The sequence below is a fragment of the Myotis myotis genome, unplaced genomic scaffold, assembly GCF_014108235.1.
Source record: "Myotis myotis isolate mMyoMyo1 unplaced genomic scaffold, mMyoMyo1.p scaffold_m19_p_2, whole genome shotgun sequence".
In the NCBI taxonomy this organism is placed as follows: Eukaryota; Metazoa; Chordata; class Mammalia; order Chiroptera; family Vespertilionidae; genus Myotis; species Myotis myotis.
In genome coordinates, this window is record NW_023416324.1 from 129,009,465 (window position 1) to 129,035,375 (window position 25,911).

Sequence of the window (25,911 nt, forward strand, 5' to 3'; positions counted from 1 at the left end):
TGTCTTTAGCTCCTGCTGTGCACTTTTGGAGGGTCTTCCATATGGTTGCTGTTAAGTATGTTGGCATTTTCCCAACTGTTACAATTGGGTCAGTGGGGGGGACTCTGTAGGAGCAATAAAACAAGGGTGACTGCAGCAGGGAGGAGTCTGATTACCACACTCAAACAGCTCATCGCTGCTCAAGCATTCAAGCACAGCTCAGTGCCATCCATTACAGCAGGCAGCCAGGGAAACCGCCTTTCTGCCAGAGCTGACTCCAGGAAAGACCAGGTCTTGGGTGCCCAGACGAAGTCCCCTCAGCGTTTTCCCTGTTTCCTCACTTCTTCACCTTCCCATAGTATCTGGAATGACCTGAGGAGTAATGCAGGTTCACCTTGCCTATTATTGTCATTCTGAGCAAGTTTTTATGAGCAAACTCTTAGGTAAATTTTAATAGGAACCGCAGGGTTGTCAGTGACCCTGAAGGCTTTCATACCTAAGTGGGGGGGGGGGGGGGGGGGCAGGGACATGGGTAGGGGAGATTGGGAAGGGAAGTCTGAATACCACCAATACTTAAAAATCCTTGAGACACGATTCATATAGCTAGAGGTGACTGCTAATATTGACACGATTATTGGAGTGTCTTTCCTAACAGAAAACACATCTACGTAAAAATATAGGCCATTATTATTTTTATCCTGTGGAAGGCAGTGTTGCTCAAAGCACTAATAAATACATTGGGAGGGGAAAGTTCAAAGCAAATAAGATTCTAAATAGTGAAATAATACATTAAACTGAAATATGTGTACACATCAACACACACACACACAATGAAGTAAAACAATGACCCGAAAGACCTGATCCAAAGATTGTATTTCCCATATTTATATACACAAGGATTCTTTAAATTACTTTAACATGATGGGGGGGGTGCCTTTTTTCCCCCCCACAACAAAAACAATGTACCGTTATATGGCATTCTAATAGGTTCACATTATAGCCATGAGTTTTTCTTGAGCAAACGATATATTTTTTTAAAATAGGGTTGACGGTGTTTTGTTGTTCATGTTTCCAGTTGAGAACATGAAAGTGTTGCATTGAGAAAGTTGCTCCCCAGTTCCTTCCTCCCCGCCCTCGCCCAGCCTAGAAGCCGCATCACCGGAGGCGACCCGGGTCCGAGCCGTGCGCCCAGGGCCGCCGGCCGGCGCTTCGTCCCGGCCCGGCGGGGGCGGCTGAGCAGCTGGGGCGGAAGGGAGCGCGCGCTCCCTCCGGAGCGGACACCGCGGCGCGCACCGCAGCGTGGCCGCCGGGCCTGCCCTTAGCGCGGTGTTGACATGACAGCTGCGGGACGACCGTAAATCCCCCGGTTCCGGACCACCCACGCGGGTCCCAGGACGGCGGGGACCCCTCCTTCCCGGCGAAGGGGCAGGGGCTGAGCAAGGCTCCTCTCTGCCGGCGCTCAGCACGGGGCCCGCGTACAAGAAGGCCCCCGAGCCGGCCCGCGGCCCCCACGATCCGCTACCTCCGCAAGCACCCGCGGGGTCGCGGCGCCCGGACCCGGAACGCGGGAGGACCGGGCGGCAGCCGAGGTGAGGGCAGCGGCGGCGGCTTCAGGCGCCTCAGTGCGCAGGCGCGGCGGACAGCGCGCAGGCGCCGCCCAGAAGTGACTTCTCAAAAAGTGTCTTAGTTCGCAGTCACCTGAGCGCTGGCGAGTCGGCGGCGGGAGGCTGCGCGGATACCGCCCTCTGCGGTCCTGCCTGGAGACCCTGCCCTCTCCTCCGGTCCTCCGGTCCTCCGGCCTCGCCTCCCCGAACCCTCCCAGGGCCTGTCCTTTCCCCTGTCCTCTCCCGGTCGCGCACCGGGCCGGGCCGAACCGGGCCGCCTGGGAGCGGTGCCTGACCATGGCGTCCTTCTTCAAGAAGAAAACCGTGGATGGTGAGTTCCGGGCCGGCCCGGGGGGGCCCGGCGCAGTGTTTGCCCGGCGGGTTTGGGGGCTTCGGGCCGCGGTGCTCGCGGCAGCCCCTGGGGGCGGGGCTGGCTCCGTGGCCCCACAGGTGACCGCCCTGGTGCGTCACTTTTCTGCTTCCTCCTCTCCTCGGACGCGCACCCAGCCTCACCCCTGGGCAGCCTGGCTCCCTCCTGGTGACACCGACCCCCGCCCTGTTTTTTCCTTTAGCCGAATCCGGAGCCTTTGGAGGCGGCAGGATGCTGCTGGCCCCTGAGTGTCACTAGACTTGGTGATTTAATGAATTTCTCGTTAGTTTCGTCCGTTTGGCTCCTTCTCCAGTTTGGATTTGTACTACTTCTAGGCATGCAGACCAGAAACTTGTACCTGCGGAAGGGGAAGGGGTGTGTGTGTGGGGGGGGGGGGGGGGGCGGAGGGGAAGGTAAACGGGCTCCAGTTATCAAGATGAACTTGGGTCTGGGTTGGTCTTGTCCTAAGAACACCCCATCCGTACAGATGTGAAACAGTTCTTGACTGACAGCAACAGAAAAAAGAAAAGGAACCCAAGGGAAGTGCCTGGATTTAGTTTCATAATGGATTTTTCTCCCTTGTGTTTATCTTCTGCTACCTAAAGTAAGAGATGTGGTGTCTGTTATCTACATAGAAGTTTACATTTTAAGGTACTTTCATTGTTTCAAACGTTTAGCTCAGTGTTATCCAAAGAGAAAGAAAAGTGGATGTACAGGAATGTGCAAATTGGTGTGTATAAGCAGTGTTTGTCATGTATGTTCATATCACACTGATTATGGATAGTCTTGATACTTTCATTAACGGCCACCAGGAATCAAATTCATTCATGTGTTTCTCATTGCATATTGAGTCTAGGTTGCCGCTGGTTCAACCAAAGAATCACTTCTTTGTAAGGGTCTAACTCTGCCACAAAAGGAGCAGCAGCAGCTAGACAGTGATTGGTACAAACAGGATGCTCAGCCCAGACCTGGGTAACTCCTTCATTCTTGGTATGGACTATGCCAATCCAAGCAAAATTATTTTGGGGAGCATAACAAAGACATCATTTTTACTCTGCCACTCTACCCTTCACTTCAACATGTAATGTCATCTTACCCCTAATAATAAATTTTTACTTACCATAAGTCGGTGAAAAGATATATATATTTTTTTAATTTCTAGATTTTTTAATTAACTGAGACTTTTTATTAACCATTTACAATACCAGAATAACTACCAAGTTGCCTTAGGATGCAATACAATGATGTGAAGTGGGCTTATGTGTGTTACTCCTGAGAATGTTATTTATTTAATCTTTAACGTGGCACTTTATTTTTTCAGTGTTCCAATACTACTATTGTGATGTTCAGGTATTATATAGTACTCCAGGGTAGGGAAAAAAAGGTTTATTTCTTTGTTTCAGTTTTATATAGTGAGAATTTTACTAAGCAGAGGAAAGGGGTTGCATCTTTCTTACTGTGGTGTTAAAAATTAATTTTTTTTAAAAAAATTTAACATTAAAAGCCAAACTTGTTAGCTTTAATTGCTTAATATCTGTCAAATGTCAGTTCTGTATTCTCATGGCTGTGCTTCCGGGTGCTTTTAGCAATCTGATGACTATTGTGCTTGAAGTATAGAGCTGAATAAAAATAAAGACAATGAGGGTGTGCACTGAGGGTGTTTAAGTGTATACTCACTTGCAGTTGGGTTAATTCATCCAAGAAATAATGTTTTTGCTAATTGGACTTATTTGGGGGTGGGGGAGAAAGTCTTAAAGATTTTTGCTAGAAACTATGTACTGACTTAAAGATCTGTATATGAAATTTCTGAATGTAAATTTGCCCATCATCTGCATCTACTATAACTACCAAACTACATACTTGATGTTTTTTTTTTTAAATTATCATGTCAATTCAAATCACTTGATGACATCTTAATTCTAGAACTATACTTTTATAATTTTGATGCAGAGCTTTACTGAGGATTTTACTCCTTGTTTTATTAAATAGTTGGTTTTTTGTTTGTTTAAAAGGTGATGGTATTCTTAGCAGTAATGAGGCTATATATTATGAAATGTATTTTTATGCATTTCTCCCATATTTTTGGACTTGTTGACTACTGATCATAAGATCTTTTACTGTTTGCTGTCTTTTTATCTGTTTCAGCAGTAATGAAATTCTGATATATAAGGAAGTATGTAACTGCTTATAGATCTGGAAAATAATTGAATCTTTTTGTCTCCTTGGATTGGCTGGAAGAGTTGCATGCTATATCATTAAAGATTACTGCACATGTAAATTAAAAAGGGAGACAACATACAGCACTTATTACTATTCAGAGTTATGTTTAATTCATTCTTGACACAGAGATGAACAAGTCCCTGCACTGTATATTTTGTTATAGAAATTAATGAGACCTGTACCTCAGTGCCATATAAGAGAAAGATTCTTTTGGATTTGAAATTACAATTGATTCCTTGTTTTTCCTTTTCCTGATTTATAAGATATATGCAAATTTATTAGGGTAAAGTGTTTACAGTGTGTTGTTTTTCCTTAAGTAGATGAATGGTGACCTATTTATTGGAGCTAATTATGAACCTGTAAATCAGAATGCCATGAGGACTTGTCATAAATGCACAACTTAATATCCTCTTAAAAAGTGGAGTTCTTTATGCACTATGTAGTTTTTGTCTGTTATACTAAACTAGAGGCCCAGTGCATGGATTTGTGCACCAGCGAGGTCCCTCAGCCTGGCCTCTGCCCTCTCGCAATCCGGGACCCCTTGGGGGATGTAGTATTGTGCAAAGCAGCAGGCGGCCAGGGAGGAGCCCGAGCATCCCGGCCCTGCGGCACCTGTCGCTGCAGCTCAGTAGTGCTGCCGCAAAAGCGGGAGAGATTCGTGCCGCTGCAACAGCCCTCGCCAGCCCTGAGCCTGGTGTCTGGCGCCCCTCAGTCAGCTGAGCAGCACTCCCGCTGTGGGAGCGCACTGACCACCGGGGGCAGTTCCTGTGTTGAGCGTCTGCCCTCTGGTGGTCAGTGCGCATCATAGCGACCGGTCGACTGGTCATTCGATCATTCAGTTGCTTAGGCTTTTATATATATACTAGAGGCCCGGTGCACAAAAATTTATGCGCTTGGGGGGGAGGGGTGTCTCTCAGCCCAGCCTGTGCCCTCTCGCATTCTGGGACTTCACAGGGGATGACCACCTGCTGGCTTAGGCCCGCTCCCCGGGGGATTGGGCCTAAGATGGCAATCAAACATCCCTCTGGCAGCCTGACAGCCCTCCGGGGATGTCCACTTGCCAGCAGGAAGCAGGCCTAAACTGCAGTCGGACATCCTTAGTGCTGCTGAGGAGGCAGGAGAGGCTCCCACCACCACTGCTGTGCTGGCAGCCATCAGCCTGGCTTGTGGCTGAGCAGAGCTCCCCCCTGTGAGAGCGCACTGACCACCAGAGGGCAGCTCCTGCATTGAACGTCAGCCTCTTGGTGGTTAGTGTGTGTCATAGTGACCAGTCATTCCCAGTGGTTCTGCTGTTAGGGTCAGTTTGCATATTACCCTTTTATTATATAGGATAGAGGCCTGGTGCATGTGTGGGGGCCGGCTGTTTGCCCTGAATGGTGTCCCGGATCAGGGTGGGGGTCCCTCTTGGGTGCCTGGCCAGCCTGGATGAGGGGATGATGGCTGTTTGCAGCTGTCGCACCCCCTTCATGGTGGGGGTCCCCACTGGGGTGCCTGGCCAGTCTGGGTGAGGGGCTGAGGGCTGTTTTCAGGCTGGTGGGTGACTGAAGCTCCCAACCTCTCCTTTTTTTCTTTTTCTTTTTTATTCTGGGATTTATTTACCTTCTGTGGCTGTCACTGGAGCTGAGAGCCGGCTTTAGCTCTGAGGCTCGGCTCCAGCTCTGAGACCTTGGCTGCTGAAAGCAGGTATCTGGGTTTGTTTGGCTTCTGTAATTGAAACACTGTTGCAGCTCCAGCTCTGACAGCTGAAAGCAGGTTTCTGGGGTTTGTTTAGCTTCTATAATTGCAACATTGTTTCTTAGAGTGCAAGCTCAGAGCCCAGCAGCGGCAGGTGGGGAACCTTGGCTTCCTCCTTCGCTGGAGAAAGCAAGCCTCCTGTTTGCTTCAGCTGCCTGGCTGTCGGCCGCCATCTTGGTTGGCGGTTAATTTGCATATCTCGCTGATTAGCCAATGGGAAGGGTAGTGAAGTTACGGTTAATTACCATGTTTCTCTATTATTAGATAAGGATAGATATTGACAAATTTGAGGTCCTACACTAAGCCAGCACCAAGTTAGCATTTTGTATGCAGCATCTTATTATAATTCTCACAACACCTGTAAGTACTGTTATTATCCCCACTTTGAAGATGAGGAAATTGAGAGGCAAAGGATGAAGTAATTTGTCCAAAGCTACACAACTACTAAGTGGCAGAGCCAGGGCCTAATCTTTTTGAATATTATCAATGTTATTTTTTTTTAATAGATAATCCTATGGCACAGTTTAATTTTGCTGTTCTTGCTAAGTAATTGGAATTCTCAACTTTTGTTAGTTATCATGTAATGTTACCTTTTGTCTGTGAGCCAGACTGTTCTCTCAGAGTGAGTGGTAGAACTTTAGTATCTAATGACGATAGAACTGGAAACAACTCTCCTTTTCCTGATTCTCTCTTGACCCAGTATTTCTTAGGCGGCATTGTCCTACCTCTTTTTGTTCTTCGTCTTAACCTCTTGCAGGAATAGTGATGGCTCCTATCTCCACCTCTTTATTTCTCAGATGCTCCCCATTTTACAGCAGTTTGCCTTACATCTCATGAAATGAGATTTTGTTAAGATCATCAGTTACTGATAGATCACCAAATCCAATAGCCATTTGTTAATGATCATCTCTTAGGCCTATGTTTTACATTTGAATCTGGTAAAAATTTCTTCCTTAAAACCTCTTGGCTCCCATGACATAATTTTCCTCACATTCCTCTTTTTCTTTCTCCTTTCAGGTTTTTGTTTTCTTTTTTTTCCCTTTCTCCCTCCCACCCCTCCCTCCCTCCCTCCCTTCTCCCTTCCTTCCTTCCTCTAACTTACTCCTTAAATGTTAGTGTTCTGTTGATTCCACCTTGGGCTACCATTATGCTAATTGTACATTCTCTATCTGCATGATCTTATTCAGACTCTTATTATTTTAATTTTAACCTAAATCTTGATGTATCCCAAATTTGGTTTTCTAGGTATATTTTTCTAAGAGTTAGATCAAAACATGCAGTAGTTTGCTGAGTATTTCTACCTAGATGTCTCAAAGTGTGTGAATTAAAGAGATCCCCAACAGAAATCATCACCATCTCCTTTAAGCCACTTCCTTTCCTGGTTCTCCTCCTCCAGTGTTTGGGAGTTCTTGATTTTGTCCTCTGCCTTCAGTTAATTACCAAGTCTGCTTCTTTTGCTTCTTAAATATTTGACACATATGATCTTCCTCTGCATTCCTTCAAATCCTTATTGTCATTCATATCCCATTTATCCTGCACTTTACTGTGTCACCTGTTTTTCTTTGCTATAGCTTCACAGCCTTTAAATCGTTCACCTAGGATGATGGGTGTTCCCTTAATGCTTATTATTTTGAGTATTTAAAAACTCAGATTGGACTTTCTACTTGGCTCCTACTTCTTGGCATACTAAAATACTATTATTATTATTATTATTATTATTATTGTTATTACTTGTGGGATTCAGGAGCACAGTACAGTCTTCCTAGCATTTTTTCTGAGCAAAGGTCTCCATGCTTTTAGAATGGATATTTCTAGAAAATGTTTCCCTGTGTATTTCTCCATCCCTATCATGATACCAAAGACTGGTATTTCTTTTCATGCTACTATTACCTACCTTCAAGCCCAGGTATCTGTGAGGCACATGATCTTTCCCTCTCATTTCCCTATTTATTTAAGTTGAAAAATGAACTTGGGCCATTTTCTGAAGCTGTTCTTGAAGGCAGGGCCAGAGCCTGTGTCTTTAAGAACCAAATGTAACCTATAGTTGGCCCATCTAAATACTTCCCTTCAGCTCACCAAAAACTGATCCTATCTAATAAAAGAGAAACATGGTAATTAGCGTATGACTGCTACCCTTCCCATTGGCTAGTCAGGGCGATATGCAAATTAACTGCCAGCCAAGATGGCAGCCGGCAGCCAAGCAGCTTGAAACTACCATGAGGCTTGCTTGCTTCAGTGATGGAGGACTCCAACGTTCCCCGCCTGCTGCTGCAGGCCTCTGAGCTGCAACTCTAAGCAACTATGTAATAAATATAGAAGCTAAATAAAACCCCAGCTTTAGTCCTCCGGGCTTCAGCCAGCAGGATTGCAACATTGTAAGCAAAGGCCAGAAACCTACTTTCAGCAGCAGAGGCCTAAGAGCTGGAGCCAAGCCTCAGAGCTAAAGCTGGCCCAGAATAAAAAAGAAAAAAAAAAAAAGGAGTGGTTGGGAGCTTCAGTCACCCTCAGCCTGAAAACAGCCCTCAGCCCCTCACCCAGACTGGCCAGGCACCCCAGTGGGGACCCCCACCCTGAAGGGTGTGTGACCAGCTGCAAACAGGCATCATCCCCTCACCCAGGCTGGCCAGGCACCCCAGTGGGGACCCCCAGCCTGAAGGATGTGTGACCAGCTGCAAACAGCCATCATCCCCTCACCCAGGCTGGCCAGGCACCCCAGTGGGGGCCCCCACCCTGATCCAGGACACCCTTCAGGGCAAACCAGCCGGCACCCACCCGTGCACCAGGCCTCTATCCTATATAGTAAAAGGGTAATATGCCTCCCAGCACCGGGATCAGCGGAGCCACGAGGCCTCCCGGCACTGGGATCAACGTGACAGGGGGCAGCGCCCAAACCCCCTGATCGTCCTGCGGCTCTGTGTGTGACAGTGGCGGGGCCACAACCTCCCTATCCACCCTGCTCTGTTCGTGACAGGGGAAGGCGCCCCAAACCGCTGATCGGCCCTGCTTTGTGTGTGACAAGGTGCGGCGCCCCAACTCCCCCCCTCCCCCATGGGCCCTGCTCTGTGTGTGATGGGGTAGAGCCATAACCTCCTCATCAGCCCTGCCCTGAGTGTGAGAGTGGCGGCGCCCCAACCCCCTGATCGGCCCTGCTCTGTGCCTGACAGGGGGCAGCGCCCCAAACCCCTAATTGGCCCTGCTCTGTGCGTGACAGGTGGTGGTGCCGCAACCTCCCCATTGACCCTGCCTTGAGTGTGACAGAGGCAGGTGCCCCAACCCCCCAATCGGCCCTACTCTGAGCATGACTGAGGGTGGCATCACAACCTCCTGATCGCCCTGCTCTGTGCATGACAGGGGGCGGCGCCCCAACTCCCCAATCGGCCCTGCTCTGAGCCCGACCAGGGGCTGCACCTAGGGATTGGGCTTGCCCTCTGCCACCCGGGAGCAGGCCTAAGCCAGCAGGTTGTTATCTCCCGAGGGGTCCCAGACTGCGAGAGGGCACAGGCCGGGCTGAGGGACCCCCCTCCCCCCAGAGTGCACAAATTTTTGTGCACCAGGCCTCTAGTATTTTAATAATAGCAATAAATTCGTTTCAATGAATTCCTCAGGGCTTGAGTGACTTTTGAGAGTTTACTGGTAAGGTAAAAATACAACTCATTCCTTTTTACTTCCTTCTATGCCACCATAGGGCTACATTCTCCTGTCCTCTCTTTAGTGTTGTCTTTCCAAGCAAGTTCTGCTGAGTTTTCCAACTTCAGCCTGGTTCTTAAGTGGATCCTTGGCTACCTGGACCATATGTAGAGTAAAGCTGTTGGCATGATCTTCCACTGTCCTTTCTGTTTTCCGTAGTTGTTTTTCTTTTTTCTTTTTTTGACCATGTATCAAAACTGGTTCATTAAGTTGATAGCATTTCTCCCTGATTTCTGAGATACCATTTCCAAAGCCTGAGAAACGAATTTACTTTGCATATGAAATTCTAATTTCTCCTCACCTACTCTCTCATTGTCATTTTCCTTCTGGCTTTGAATAAATTTGGTTCCTAGAGCCAGCATTTTGTAGGTTCTGACCTTTCTTACCCCTTACCCTTTGAGCTGGTAACATTTTTGCAGCGCCCCGCCCCCCATCTACAGAAGAAGATTGCACATCCCCACATAGTCAGGACTACTTTCTACCCTATTGTTCTTTGGTGAGCTCCACCATGCCTGCTTTTGCTGAACTCACCCTCTTGGCTCTTGTTTTTACTGTCATGATCAGGGTTTCTCAAATACTCATTATCCCACTATACGAGCGCCACTATACCCACTATTTCCAGTGGTACCAGCTGATGCAGAGCTTGCAGATCAATCTGAAGGGGGAGTTCCCTCCCCTCTTGGGATCTGGGTACCAAAAGCCAATTAACAGAAATGGTAAAGCAGGATATGGAACATTTTGTGCTCCTATCTCAATGCATGTGATGGTTAGATTCAAGATAATTGATAGAAGTAAAGTTGCATAAATCAAAATGATTTTTCCTAAAGAATGCATTTAAAAGCAGAAAATATGATATATTAGATTTAAAAGTCTATCATGACTTTAAAGGACAACACCCAGTATATGGTAGAGTAGATGCTGTCTAGTAGACCAGCTGACATCCCACTGAGTGGTACAATCTGCATGTCGTGCCTCATGCTCATGAGACAGTAATCCTGAACTGCCCTGCAAGCTTGAGACAGCCCCCCCCCCTCATAAGATAGGCACTTAAAACAATATTCTCCGCAGATTAATGAATGTCCGTATTTACAGTTGATAATTACTTTTTTTTTCTTTAATCCTCAAATGTGCAAATTGTATGTAAATGAGCATGGTCTAAAAGGACAGCCATAATTCAAGTTGGGCCTTGGCCTCAGACCTCACTAGGGAGGCCCTTTTAGATTTGTTTTGAATTTTCAGCTTTCTTTTTTCCTTTTCTGTAAGCAGATAGACCTTACTGACTTGGAGTCAAAGAAAGCAGAAGGACCTTATCTGTCTATGTCTTCCTACGTCCAAAATTTAAATAAAATCTAAGACCTAATTACTCTAGTGCATGCATGTGTTATCTGGTTCAGTACTAATAGTCTTAAAGGCTTGAGACAGGCTTTTATTGCCAAGAGTGGCCTGTGTGGTTTTCTCTAAGTGTTGTGCTGGGTATAGGTCAGAGAGGGTGGTGGTAGGGACAGCCCCAGACCCTTTTTACCTCATCAAATGGTGACAGAGAGAACACACCATAGGTGTCCTTTTGACATTTGCAGTTTAAGTTTTCTATTACGACGTACTGTGAAGTGCTTCACAACAGCCCACAAGGTGTAGATGAAGTGCTGGAGTGTAAGGATTCAGGGCATGCTCTTTTACCTGGGAAGGGAAGCAAAGGGTCAGCAGGGGAGCAGGATGGACAGGAGCCAAGCTCCTAGATGTCAGCAGTACCCTGTACATGTTGCTGTCATTGTCCGGACTCAGTGAAAAGAGGGGAAAGCATTGATTACTTAAATGCTCCATTTTTTTCTGTTGTAGAACAATATCTGTCATAGTTCAGATTTTACTATTAATATCAGCCTTTTTCCTTGATAGCCAGTATATTTTATTATACATTTTAAAGGAATATGTTTAATTATTTTACATTTCAGTATATATGTTTATACTCCTTTAGGTCACTGTTAATTAACATATTGGGATAATAGTTGGCATGAAGTAAGGTGGAAATACAAATGGATAAATAAATAAAATACATGCATTCCCTCCTCTTAAAGAGCTTGTAATTTGGGAAAGAAATCAGACCTGTTAAGAAATAAATATAACCGAAACCGGTTTGGCTCAGTGGATAGAGCATCGGCCTGCGGACTGAAGGGTCCCAGGTTCGATTCCGGTCAAGGGCATGTACCTGGGTTGCAGGCACATTCCCAGTGGGAGATGTGCAGGATGCAGCTGATCGATGTTTCTCTCTCATCGATGTTTCTAACTATCTCTCTCCCTTCCTCTCTGTAAAAAATCAATAAAATATATTTAAAAAATAAATAAATAAATATAATGGAAAATAAACTTGGCCTTAAAAACATTGAAAGTGCCTTAAAACCTTTCCTCATGTTATTCCTTCTGAATTATCTAGAAAACAAAATCATTAAATGTGGGTTTAGTATAGAGATTATTTTTTAAAAATTAAAGAGCAATTTGTTTGTTTTATAGGATATACCTATCATTTCATATGAAAATATTTTACTACCTTTTTCTACTTACCATAATGTGTTTTAAAATATTATGACTGTGTTTTAGTGTATAACATTATATGCTTTCAGTTTATAGCTTAGAAATGTTTAAATATTAATAGGTCTATTAACAATAGGCTGTGGAATTTGCAGTAGTTAATTTTCTTTATTTTCCTTCTCTAATATACAGTGACAGTTATGGTACACATATTTACATAAAATTAAGAAAGGGGAAGTAAAACTATTTGATTGAATTTTGTTTTGTTAAAATTTCATGTCATGAAACTGTTTTGTTTTTATTACTGACACTATTACAGATGTCCCCCATTTCCACCCCACTTTGCCCACTTCATAATACTTGGTTTTTCAACAAAGATATCTATAACCTTTACTCTGATTCTTTGACACTAACTGGGTGTATCCAACAATTCAGTTAAATTGTAACACTATCTATCTGGAGTTAGCACAGACTCTACAGGTTAAGGGCTCAGTCCCACAAGACTGTCCTCACTTAATATTCCAGTAACAAGTCCCAGGTTGCTACCATTACTTCTGACCAACTTGTTATAAATTCAGGTGTCACCGCAACTCCCTCCTCACATTTGAGAATCATTAGAAAAACTCTCAGAACTCAGGAAAGTGCTTTACTTACTATTACTGGTTTGTTATACGGAGAAAACTCAAGAATAATTGGTCAAATGGAAGGAAGGTATTGAGAGGGTGGGAGAAAGAGCTTCCATGCTCTCTCTGGGCATGCCATCTTCCCAGCCTGTCCATTTGTTTACCAACCCAGAAGCTCTACCAGTCTCTTTGTTCAAGAGTTTTAATAACCCAGTCTTCACTCATTCCCCTCTCCTGAGGGGTGAGACTGAAAGTTCCCATCCTCTAATCAAGTATTTGATCTGGTAACCAGCCCCATCCTGACCTGTCTAAGCCCCCCCACCCCCCGCCCCTTCCTGAGTCAAAAGACATTTCTATCACTCAGGAAATTCCAAGGATTATGTGAGCTCTGTTCCAGGAACTCAGGAGATACACACACACACACACACATAAATACATACACATCCTAGAAATGAAAAAGTACGTATTAGAATTCTAGATCTGAGCAATCCAGGCTTCAGCAGTTGCTTTGCACCTGTGTCAATGATCTGGCCACAATTTAACTTATTAAATTTATTAATATGGTGGATACTTTTATTGCTTAGTACTATTGTAACCTTAGACCAGTGGTTCCCAATGTGGGGCACATGCCTCACAGGGGGACAATTTGATTTTTAAGAGGGGCAATTTGAAAATGAGTTATTAACAGTGAATTTTTTGCTTTTCTTGTGGTTCTAGGGGCCTCATATACAGTATATAAATATGTGATGTATTTATGCATTTCATTTCTCTATTATATGTTTTGAAACTTTGCTATTTTTTCATATCACTTAATATTATTATTTTTTTAACAGTTTCTTAGTGACTTCTTCCTCAGTATTTCAACTGTCCTTTCATTCTTTTATTTTTATTTTCATGGATGCCATGTTCTTTGGAAGATTTAGACCAAGTTAATGGCCTTTTAGGTTTAATGGGAGTTCACTATTTGAATAATAAGAATTATATGTCGTGGAGGGGGAGACATCAGGATTTTAGAGATGCTTAGGTGGGGCATGGGCCAAAAAAAGGTTGGGAGCCACTGCTTTAGACCATCCTCACTATTTCAATACTTTGTCTTATACTAAAAACTAAGGGGTTTTTAGTACACAAAGGGGTTATATTTCAAAAGTTCATTTGTAATTTCACAGTTTTAAATTTAGAGCATATTTTTATTGAAACACTAGGGTAAATGGTAAATGTTTTCATACCAATAAGGAAAAATTGAACAAAACTGTGAGTGTTTGAATATTAAGGCTGAAAGGCTTATGATTTTTTTGAAAGAAAAAGAAATGAGAGCTTTCTTTGCTGTTTTGTTTAGTCTATAGGTTGGACCCCTAACCCCTTTGTGACTATATTTGGAGATAGGGCCTTTTTAAAGAGATAATTGAGATTCCATGAGGTAATGAAGCTGAGCCCTAATCCAGTAGAACGGGTATCTTTATACGAGAAAGAGATACCAGGGATGGGCACACAGAGAAAAGGCCTTTTGAGGATACAGCAAGAAGTCAGTTAAATACAAGCCAACAAGAGAGACCTCAATAGCAATCATCTGCCAACACCTTGATCTTGGCCTTCCAGCCTCCAGAACTGATAAAATAAATTCCTGTTGTTTAAGCCACCTAGACTGTGGGGTTTTTAATGACAGCACTAGCAAACTAATAAATCATATTGTTTTAGAATAGGATTTCAGCCAATGCTCCGTGAAACATTAGTATCTAGGAAATGTTAATGGAGATTTCTTAAAAAGGATCCTTGGTTTAATAAATGTGGAAAGTAATCTATAATATATTATTCTTCCCTTACGGATTTACAATGCATATTCATGTTAAGCATACTTAGAAGTTTGAAGTAAAGAAATATGTTTATTTCTTTCAACTTCAACATTTCCCAAGTATATTTGTCTACAGAATGTCCCTCTTTTTGTTGAATGAATTGTGCATTTCCCATCCAGAAGAAAGAGGTTGGGGGGAGAGACATGTGCCTCTTCATCTCCCTTAAAGATATAGTATGGCTTTATATCTCTATGTATAAGGAACATATAAAATGTGTTCTTAGTAAACCTTCAGCACGAGATATTTGCTGATATAACTTAGCTGAAAAGCAGAGTAAGCAAAGAAGGGGAAATGGATATCTTGTATGTAGGATATAGGAGCTCTGGCATTTTATTTTAACTTTTATTTAGAAAGTCATTGTAATTGATTAGTTTTATATAATGACTAATGTTTTTCATTTAGTTTGAAATACTGTATATTTTTATTGATATGGTTCTATATTTATAAGGATTATGTCTCTGATAACTTTATTTCTTGTTTACCCAAAAAGCATCACAGCAGCATAATACAGTAGTTAAAATCCTAGGCCATGATATCAGACATATGAATTCTAGCACTTTTTCTCCCTTGGGCAGATTATCTCACCAGATATGTCCTTCTCTGAAATAAGTGTGAAAATAGTATCTAATTACCTTTTGGGGTTATTGTGAAGCACTTGCTATACTGTCTACTACTCAATATTATTTTTATTCTCATAAGTTACACTCTACACAGAAATGTGTAGAATAGCGGTTCTCAACCTGTGGGTCGCGACCCCTTTGGGGGTCAAACGACCCTTTCACAGGGGTCGCCTCAGACCATCGGAAAACACATATATAATTACATATTGTTTTTGTGATTAATCACTATGCTTTAATTATGTTCAATTTGTAACAATGAAAATACATCCTGCATATCAGATATTTACATTACAATTCATAACAGTAGCAAAATTAGAGTTATGAGGTAGCAATGAAAATAATTTTATGGTTGGGGGTCACCACAACATGAGGAACTGTATTAAAGGGTCGTGGCATTGGGAAGGTTGAGAACCACTGGTCCACTGGTGTAGAACATGAGTTGTGATGCTCCATCATTACAAAGGATAGTGGTTGCTGGCTTTGTTGCTCTGTTAGTTGAGGTGAAATTCACATAATGTTAACCATTTTAAAGTGAAAAGGTCAGTAGCATTTAATACATTCACAGTGGTGTATGACCATTACCTGTAGTTCCAAAACATTTTCATCACTTTAGAATCAAGTCCTGCACCCATTAAGCAGTGACTCATCATTCCCACTCTCCCCAACCCTGGCAAATACCAATATGTTTTTCTGTATTTATGAATTTCTCTATTCTGGGTATTCCATATGGGTATAATCATAAAATGTGACCATTTATATCTGGCTTCTTTCACTTAGCATAGCATTTTTGAGGTTTATCTATGTTATAAAACTATCAGTACTTTGTGTCTTTTTATAACTAAACTAGTGACCCGGTACACAGATTCGTACACATTGAAAGAAAATTAATTAGAAGGTGACTGGCGGGGCGGGACTGGGAGAGACAGGCCAGACACACCCTGGAGCCAACCTCCCTTGATCCCTCCCTGGCTTCTGCAAAGTAAGTGGGGTCCCTCCAGCAGGTGGGGTCTCTTGGCCTGGCCTGCGGGGATCAGGCCGAAATGGGCTCTTTGACATCCCCCAAGGGGTCCCAGAGTGCGAGGGGGCACTCTGCAAAGTTTCTGTCGTACAGGGTGTGGAATGCAAATGCAGGAGCTGCCCCCTGGTGGTCAGTGCGCTCCCACAGGTGGAGTGCTGTTCAGCCAGAAGCCGGCTCACGGCTGGCGAGTGCAGTGGTGGTGGTGGGAGCCTCTCCCACCTCCATGGCAGCACTAAGGAACAGAGAGCAGAGTGGTAAGGAGCAGCGAGCAGGCAGGCGGTAAGGAGCGAGGGCTCCTGGATATCCCTGAGAGCCCCCAGACTGCAAGAGGGCACAGGCCGGACTGAGTCCCCTCCTCTCCCCCCACCAATGCATGAATTTTGTGCACTGGGCCTCTAGTGTATAGATAATATACCATTATACATATATATCACAATTTGTTTATTCATTCATCTGTTCATGGATATACGGGTTGTTTCCACCTTTTGGCTATTGTGAATAGTACTTCTGTGAACATTTATGTAGAAGTATTAGTTTAAGTACCTGTTTGAATTCTTTTGGGTAAATACCTAGGAGTGGAATTGTTGGGTCATATGATAATTTTATGTTTTTTAACTTTTTGAGGAACCACCAAACTGTTATCCACAGGGGCTGAAATAATTTACATTCCTATAAGCAATGTACAGGGTACCAATCTCTATATCTTCACCAATACTTGCCGTTTTCCCTTTTTGTTTTTGATTATAGCCATTATGGTGGATGTGAACTGGTATCTCATTTTCCTAATAGCTAATGATTGCTATCGACTATCTTTTTCATGTGTTTATTGGCCTTTTGTGTATTTTCAGAGAGATGTCTATTTAAATCCTTCACCCAATTTTAAGGGGGTTGTTTGTCTTTGTTTTTGAATTGTAAGAGTTCTTTATAAATTCTGGAAAATAGACTCTTACCATATATATAATATGCATATATTTTGTCCCATTCTGTAGATTGTCTTTTTACTTGATAATGTCCTCTGATACACGCAAGTTTTAATTTTTACAAAGTCCCATTTATCTATTTTTTCTTTTGTTGCTTATGCTTTTAGTGTCTGTTGTATTTAAGAACCCATGGCCAAATACCAGATCATGCAGATTTACTCCTGTGTATTCATCTAAGAGTCCTATGATTTTAACTCTTAAATTTGGATCATTAATCTTTTTTTTTTTTTAGTTAATTTCTATATGTGGTGTGTCGCAGGAGTCTGGTTTCATCCTTTTTCATCCAGTTTCCCATCACTATTTGCTGATAAAACTATTATTTCTGTTGTTATTGTTTTTAAATATATCTCTTCAATAAAAATTTTCTCTAGTGAAGTGATTAAGATCACTGGTTCTGGAGACAGAACACTTACGTCCAAATCTGGCATTACTGCTTATCCCCTGTGACCTTAGGCAAGTTTTTAAACTTCCTAATACTCAACTTTGTTATATACAAAATAATAGAAAATCAACTCCCTAGCATTATTATGAATATTATATTGTATAATATATGTAAAATAGTTATAAGATTCCTGACAATGATAGATCAGTTTTGGTAAGAATTACCATCCATATCTGTGATCCTTTGAAAAAAATCACTGTCCTATGTAATAAAAGGCTAATATGCAAATAAACAGCGGAACGACCGGTAGATATGACACACACTGACCACTAAGGGTCTGATGCTCAATGCAGGAGCTGTCCCCTGGTGGTCAGTGTGCTCCCACAGGGGGAGTGCCACTCAGCCAGAAGCCAGGCTTGCCAGAGAGCTTACAGCTGGCAAGCACAGCAGTGGTGGCAGGAGCCTCTCCTGCCTCCACGGCAGTGCTAGACTACGAGAGGGCGCAGGCTGGGCTGAAGGACACCGTTCCCCTGCCCCCCCCCCCCCCACACACACACCAGTGCACAAATGTTGTGCATCGGGCCTCTAGTTTAGTAATAATTAACCCTAATTATCATCCATCGGGCCTAGATAAATACTTTAATTCTTCAAAGGGTAAGACTGATGAATTAAGATAAATTTCAGGGCATTGTGTATGTTATTTACTCTTAACAACAATCCCTATTTTATCAGAAACCTGAGATTTAGAGTGCTAACTAACTTTACCAACAAATAATGATCAAGTGGCAGAGATGGGATTCATTGGAGCATCTGCTGCTTCACTCTATTATGGTGATTTAGTGCAGAAAAAAACCTTTAGTAAACATAACCTTATTTCTTTCTGGAAGTTCATATAATACTGGAGTAGGGAAAGATGGAAAGGATGTGTGTGTATGTGTGACATATACATGTGCCGTATAAAACATTGTATACTAATCAGTTCTCTACAGGAATATTTTACCATGATTTATGTGTACTTTTGGCTAAACCTCATACTAGAGCACAGTGCACTCATTTTTATAATTCTGTATATAATCAATATAATTCAAGTTTGAATATTTGATGTTTTTAGTGCACTGAACTGAAAGAAAAAATTTATTATCAAATAAATCAATGTGTATTTTTCACTGAGATCTCTGAGCCCAGTTTTTTAAATGGTATTAAAGAAAATTTTACAACCCATACATTTAGTTTTTCTTTTGTGTGTGGTTCTCTCAGATGTAATAAAGGAACAGAATCGAGAGTTACGAGGTACACAGAGAGCTATAAGCAGAGATCGAGCAGCTTTAGAGAGACAAGAAAAACAGCTGGTAAGTAGAACATTAAATTTCAGTTTAACTTTTCAAACAAATTTGGAAATTATTGTTGGAATAATTAGCTAACTAGGAAAAAGACAGATGGTAGGTGCTAAGAGATTTGCTTTACTAATAAATGGCATTGAACACCTTTCTGCTCTTTCTGCTTGCCTTTGTTTATTGTGTCATTCTGCTGACTTATCAGGATTCTGTGTATTCTGCTATTATAAAATCAAAGTATTCTTCAGTTTGTAAAAGTTATGAATGCCTAGGAAGAAAATATTGCTCATAACAGAGCCAAATTCTTCTCAGCTAATAACAAAGATAATGTAGTCTTCAAAAACAAGAGAGGGTTACAAAACACTCATAGGTGTCTTACTTGATATTTGAACTTATTTGATATTTTAAGTATCATTGTGTCTGTGATAATGAGTGTATTTTTAAAAATAGATCGACTATCTTTAACTATTTTGTTATGTTTTTAAATATATGTTGCTTAAAATATTTTAATAAACAGCATAAAGTATAATTGACATGCAATAGACTGTACATATTCAAAGAATACAGTTTGATACATTTTGACATACTTATTAACTACAATCTAGGTAATGACCATATCCTTCATCCCTAAATTTCCTTATTCCCTTTGTAATCCTTCCTACCCATCCCTCCCTGTCTTCCTCTTCCTCAGTCAGGCAAACACTGATCTGTCACTGCAGATTAGTTTACATTTTCTAGAACTTTATGTAAATGGAATCATAGAATATGAATTCTTTATTTCATATGGCTTCTTTCACTCATAACTTGTGAGATTGATCAATTTTGTTGCATGTATCTGGATTAATTCCTTTTATTGATGAATGTTATTCTATTGTGTGGATGTTTCACAATTTTGTTTATCTGTTCACACGCCAATGGACATTTGGGTTATTTCTAGATTTTGGCTATTTTGAATAAAGTTGCTATAAACATCCAATTGAAATCTTTTTGTGAACATATGTTTTCATTTCTCTTGGGTATATTCCTGGAAGTGGGATTGCTGGGTCATAGATTAAATGTATATTTAACTGTATAAGAACACTCAACAGTTCTACTAAATGGCTGTGATGTTTTCTGTTCCCACCAGCTATATATGCAAGTAAAGCTGTTTCACATCCTGGCCAAGAGTTGAAGTTAACAGTCTTTTCCCCTGTAGCCATTATAGTGGTGTGTAGCAGATTGTCATTTTAAATTGGATTTCCTAATCGCTAATGGTGTTCAGCATCTTGTCATGTGCCTGTTTGCCTTTTACATATCATCTTTGCCAAAGGGTCTACTGAAATATTTTACACATTTTTTTAAAGTTGTTTTCTAATTATTTAGTTGTAAGAATTCTTTATATATTTTGGACACAAGTACTTTATTAAATATATCTTTGCAAATATTCTCCCCAGTTCTTGGCCTGGTCTTACATTTTCTTAATAGTATTTTTTGAGCCGAAACCGGTTTGGCTCAGTGGATAGAGCGTCGGCCTGCGGACTGAAAGGTCCCAGGTTCGATTCCGGTCAAGGGCATGTAACTGGGTTGCGGGCACATCCCCAGTGGGAGATGTGCAGGAGGCGGCTGATCGATGTTTCTCTCCCATCGATGTTTCTAACTATCTCTCTCCCTTCCTCTCTGTAAAAAATCAATAAAATATATTAAAAAAAAATAGTATTTTTTGAAAAGCAGATGTTTTTATTTTTATCAAGTATAATTTATTGTTTTTCTGTTATTAGTACTATTAGTGTCCTAAGAAATCTTTGCCTAACCCAAAGTTACTAATATTTTCTCTTATATTTTCCCCTGGAAGTATTAAAGTTTAGTTCTTAGATTTAGAACTGTGAACTGCATTGAATTAAATCACTATGTTGTGAGGTAGGGTAGAGATTCACTCTTGCATATGGAAATTAAGTTATTCCAACATCATTTGTTGATAACGTCTTTCCCTGTTCAAATACCTTATCATCTTTGTAGAAAATCAATTGTCCTAATACATGTGGGCCTAATTCTGGACTCTATGCTATTCCATTAATCTGTGACTATTCTTAAGCCAATATTACACTTTTTATTAGTGTATCTTTATAGTAAGTTTTAAAGTTATATATAGTGTTAACTCTTCAACTTTGTACTTCTGTTTTCAAAATTGTTTTGGCTATTTTAGGTGCTTTGCATTTCCAAATGAACTTTCAAATAAAATTGTAAATTTCTACATAAAAGTTCTGTTTTGATTGGGATTACATTGAATAGGTAAACTAATTTGGGAAGACTTGACATCTTAATACTATTGAGTCTTACAATCCATGAACATGTTGTATCTCTTCATTTATTTAGATTAGCCGTGGGCAAACTATGGCCCGTTTGAAATGAATAAAACTATTGAAAAAAAAGACCGTACCCTTTTATGTAATGATGTTTACTTTGAATTTATATTAGTTCACACAAACACTCCATCCATGCTTTTGTTCCGGCCCTCCAGTCCAGTTTAAGAACCCATTGTGGCCCTCGAGTCAAAAAGTTTGCCTACCCCTGATTTAGATCTTTCAATTTTCTCAACAGTGTTTGTACTTGTAATTAGGCTCTACACTTCTCTTATCAGGTTTATCCCTAACTATTTCATATTTTTGACGCTAGATATTTTAAAAACAAATTAAATTTCTGGTTTTTTGTTGCTGTTATGTGGAAAGAAACACATTAATATTTTCAGTATTGATCTGTAATCTTCCTAAACTCTCTTATTGTAGTAACCTTTATGTATAACCTATTAGATTTCTACACAATCATGTCATCTATGGATAAATTAAACTTTTTATCTTCCTTTCCAATCTTGATGCCTTTTTTTTAAAGATATACCTTATTACACTGGCTAAAACTCTTAATGTTAAATAGAAGTGATTATAGCAGTCATCCTCATATTTACTGATCTTAGGAGGAAATATTTAGTCTTTCACCGTAAAGTATGATATTACAACTAGGATTTTTGTAGACTTCCTTTCTCAGGTGAAGTTCCTTTTTATCTATTTTGCTGAAACTTTTTATCAGGAATAAATTTTGTCAAATGTTTCTTATTTTTATTTTTTGCATCTATTGAGATGATTATCACATAGTTTCTCTTTAGTGTATTAATTTAGTGAATTGCTTTGATTTTCCAAAGTTGAATCAAGCTTTTGCTCCTGAGATAAATGCCATTGGTAATGAGGGGTGTGTGTGTGTGTGTGTGTGTGTGTATAAATATATATATATATGCATATATATATATATATATTTATACACACACACATACATATACATGTATATATATGTATATGTTTATGTATGTATGTATATATGTATATGTTTATGTATGTATATATATATGTGTGTGTATATATATATTAACTTTGTTTCAGTTTGCTGAACCTTTATTAAGAATACTTGCATTTGTGTTCCTGAAACATATTCATTTGCAGTTGTCTTTTTATGTAGTTTTTTTCTAATCTTTATTGCTGAAAATATTACATATATCTCCTTTTTTGCCCCATTGACTTGCTTTAGCCTGCCCCATCACCAGCCCCTGGCCTTCTCTACCCTATTATCTGTGTCCATGGGTTATGCATATCTATATGTATAAAAGGCTAAGTGTCCATCCGACTGGTAGCTATGATGCGCACTGACCACCAGGGGGCAGACACTCAATGCAGGAGCGGCCATGATGCACTGGCCATCTAATCTAATAAAAGAGAAACATGCAAATTGACCGCACCTCTGCTACATACCAAGCCACGCCCACCAGCCAATCAGAGCGACTACATGCAAATTAACCCAACCAAGTTGGCAGCCAGCAGCTGCAGAGCTGGAACAAGCAGGAGGCTTGGTTGCCCTGACGATGGAGGAAGCCAAGCTCCCTGCCTGCCCTGGCTGGCTGTGGCCTCCACTCAAGGCAACAAAGTTTCAATTATAGAAGATAAATAAATCCCTGCTTCCAGCCAGCCTCCACTGGGAGCTTGGGTGGCTGCGGGCCATGGCCAGCCTGCAAACAGCCATCAGCCCCTCACCCAGGATGGCCACACTCTCATCGGGTGAGGGTCCCCACTGGGGGCCTTGACCAGTCTGCAAACAGCCATTAGCCCCTCACCCAGACTGGCCAGGCACCCCAGCAGGACCCCCACCCTGAAGAGAGTTGGCCAGCCTGAAAACAGCCCTCAGCCCCTCACCCAGGCTGGCCAGGCACTCCAACGGGGACCCCCACCCTGAAGGGGGGTGGCCAGTCTGAAAACGGCCCTCAGCCCCTCACCCAGGCTGGCCAGGCACCCCAGAGGAACCCCCACCCTGATCCGGGACACCCTTCAGGGCAAACCAGCTGGCCTCCACCCATGCATCAGGCCTCTATCCTATATAATAAAAGGGTAATATGCAAATTGACCCTAACAGCAGAATGACTGGTCACTATGACACACACTGACCACCAGGGGGCAGACGCTCAATGCAGGAGCTGCCCCCTGGTGGTCAGTGTGCTCTCACAGGGGGAGCTCTGCTCAGTCACAAGCCAGGCTGATGGCTGCCAGTACAGCGGTGGTCATGGGAGCCTCTCCCACCTCAGCAATGCTAAGGATGTCCGACTGTAGCTTAGGCCTGCTCCCCGCAGGCAAGTGGACATCCCCGAGGGCTCCCGGGCTGCCAGAGGGATGTCTGGCTGGCGCTTAGGCCCAATCCCCTGGGGAGCAGGCCTAAGCCAGCAGGGGTCATTCCCCGAGGGGTCCCAGACTGCGAGAGGGCACAGGCCGGGCAGAGGGACCCCCCCCTCGAGTGCACAAATTTTTGTGCACTGAGCCTCTAGTTTAAAAATAAACAGCACCACAGACCTGGCACCAACAAACCAATACTCAGCTTACCCCAAGTGGGATACCCCACTAAATTGCAGCCAATGCTGTCACAACCCCATGGCACAAAATGTGACCCACAGCCAGCCCAGCCCAGAAATGGTTGCTATGGGCGCCAGGTAATGACAACACGTAGCAGTGCCAACTTCCTCTCCCAAACCACTAGCCTCCTTGGAGTTCCTTCAGCCAAGGAACTCGACTTGCTTTATAGCCAGGTGCAAACATTTTACAGCTTAACCAAATGTCTGTGAAGCATTTTCACATTTGATCCTCATAGAAGTCCTGGAGTAGATAGATAGGAGACTCTGTAGAATCCTATTTTCTTTTCATTAGCCAGAAAACGGAGATTTAGAAAGTTTAGAAACTTGACCTGACTGAAAAGAAGTAAGAAATGGTGGAACTTGAAAATGACTTCTGGTTTTCTCACTGCGCAGAATATAGTTGAACACTGCTACAGTTAATTATTTCACCCTTTGTTCTCCCTGCATAATCTATAATAATCTGCTTCGTGTTAATATTTACTGCTGTGTTGCTGACAATTACCTGAAAGAGAAGTTGGGGTGCTTCACTGGGCTGGAAAAAGTTTAGCTAAATCAGAAAGTAGGTCTAATTAAACAAGTTTATTCTATATCTATAAAAGGCTAAGTTGACTTGCACATGTGTGATGCATATAAAGCTCTCACTGGCGCCAATCGCACGCATGTGTTTCGATCTCTCATTGTCGATCCTGAATTTGGTTGACATTTCTGTTATAGAGAAAGGGCGGATAGCGATATTAAAATATTTCTTCTAATTAATTTCCTTTCAATGTGCACAAATCCATGCACTGGGACACTTATATGCATATATGTTTTTGGTTGATCTCTTTCCACCCACCCACCCAGGCCAGCCTTCCCTCTGAGAAGTATCTTTATTTAGTTTTGACATCAGAGTAATGCTGATGGTAAAGCATGAGTTGGCAAATATCCCCTTACTTTCTCTTTTACTAAAGAGTTTGTTAGGATTTATCATCAAACCCATTGGGAGTGACGTTTTCTTATGGATAGGTTTTAAACTACAAGTTCATTTAAAAACTATAGATCAGGTTCTCTGTCTTTTTGACTGAGCTTTGGTTTGTGTCTCTAATTTGTCCATTTCTACCAACTTTTAAAATGTGATCACATACTATTGTTCATAATATTCTCGTATTGTCCTTTAACATCGTTTGGATATGAAATGATGCCCCTGTTTACATTCCCAATACTTATAACTCGTGTGTTCTCTGTCCTTTTTTTTTTTTTAATCCTCACCCGAGGATATTTTTCCATTGATTTTTAGAGAGAGTGAAAGAGAGAGGGAAAGACAGAAAGAAACATCGATGTGAGAGAAACCTATCTATTGGTTGCCTCCAGTGTGCGCCCTGATCAGGGCCCAGGCCAAGGAGAAGCCTGCTTCTGAGGTACATGCCCTTGACTAGAATCAAACCTGGGACCCTTCTGTTCATAGGACGACACTCTGTGCATTGAGCCAAACTGGCTAGGGCTGTTCTCTCTCCGGTTGTTTTCCCTCATCTGTCTGGCTAATAGTATATCAATTGGATTATTTTTTTGCAAAAACACACACACCAAAAAAATACCTGCTTTTGATTTCATTAACTTTCTGCAATTTTTTTACTTCTCCAGTTTATAAATTTCTTCTTTATATTATTTCCTTTCTTTTGTTTACTTTGTTATATATTCTTTTTTGTATGTTAATGCTTTAGACATTTTTAACATAATATTTTTGCCTTTACTATTTTGTTTAATTAATTTTTATACCTATTTTTATTTCAATTACAGTTGACATTCAATATTATATTAGTTTCACATGCACAGCATAGTGGTTAGGCATTTATATAACTTACAGAGTGATAATTCCAGTACCCCTGTGGCACTATACACAGTTATTACAATATTATTAATTATATTTCTTATGGTGTACTCTACATCCCCATGACCATTTTGTAACTCCCAATTAGTACTTCTTAATCCCTTCACCTTTTTTAATATAACCTTTAATGCTGTAAATTTCTAAGAATCTCTTTTACTATAGTCCACACATTTTGATATGTGCTGTTTTCATTTTATTAAGT

The 25,911-nt window shown here is 41.6% G+C and overlaps 1 protein-coding gene across 3 annotated transcripts in view; it reads left to right on the plus strand.

Moving 5' to 3' along the window:
- Nucleotides 1-1,638: 1,638 nt before the first annotated feature.
- The window catches only part of CHMP2B (charged multivesicular body protein 2B), a 38,278-nt gene continuing 14,005 nt past the window's right edge, over nucleotides 1,639-25,911 (plus strand). Inside the window, exons 1-3 of one of the 3 annotated variants that reach the window (XM_036348016.1) lie at nucleotides 1,639-1,914; nucleotides 2,156-2,216; nucleotides 18,848-18,939. In XM_036348016.1, the coding sequence (XP_036203909.1) occupies nucleotides 1,912-1,914; nucleotides 2,156-2,216; nucleotides 18,848-18,939 (156 nt within the window). In that variant the 5' untranslated portion in view covers nucleotides 1,639-1,911. The remainder of the gene's footprint in view (nucleotides 1,915-2,155; nucleotides 2,217-18,847; nucleotides 18,940-25,911) is intronic. The other 2 variants (XM_036348017.1, XM_036348018.1) reach the window with 2 other exon arrangements.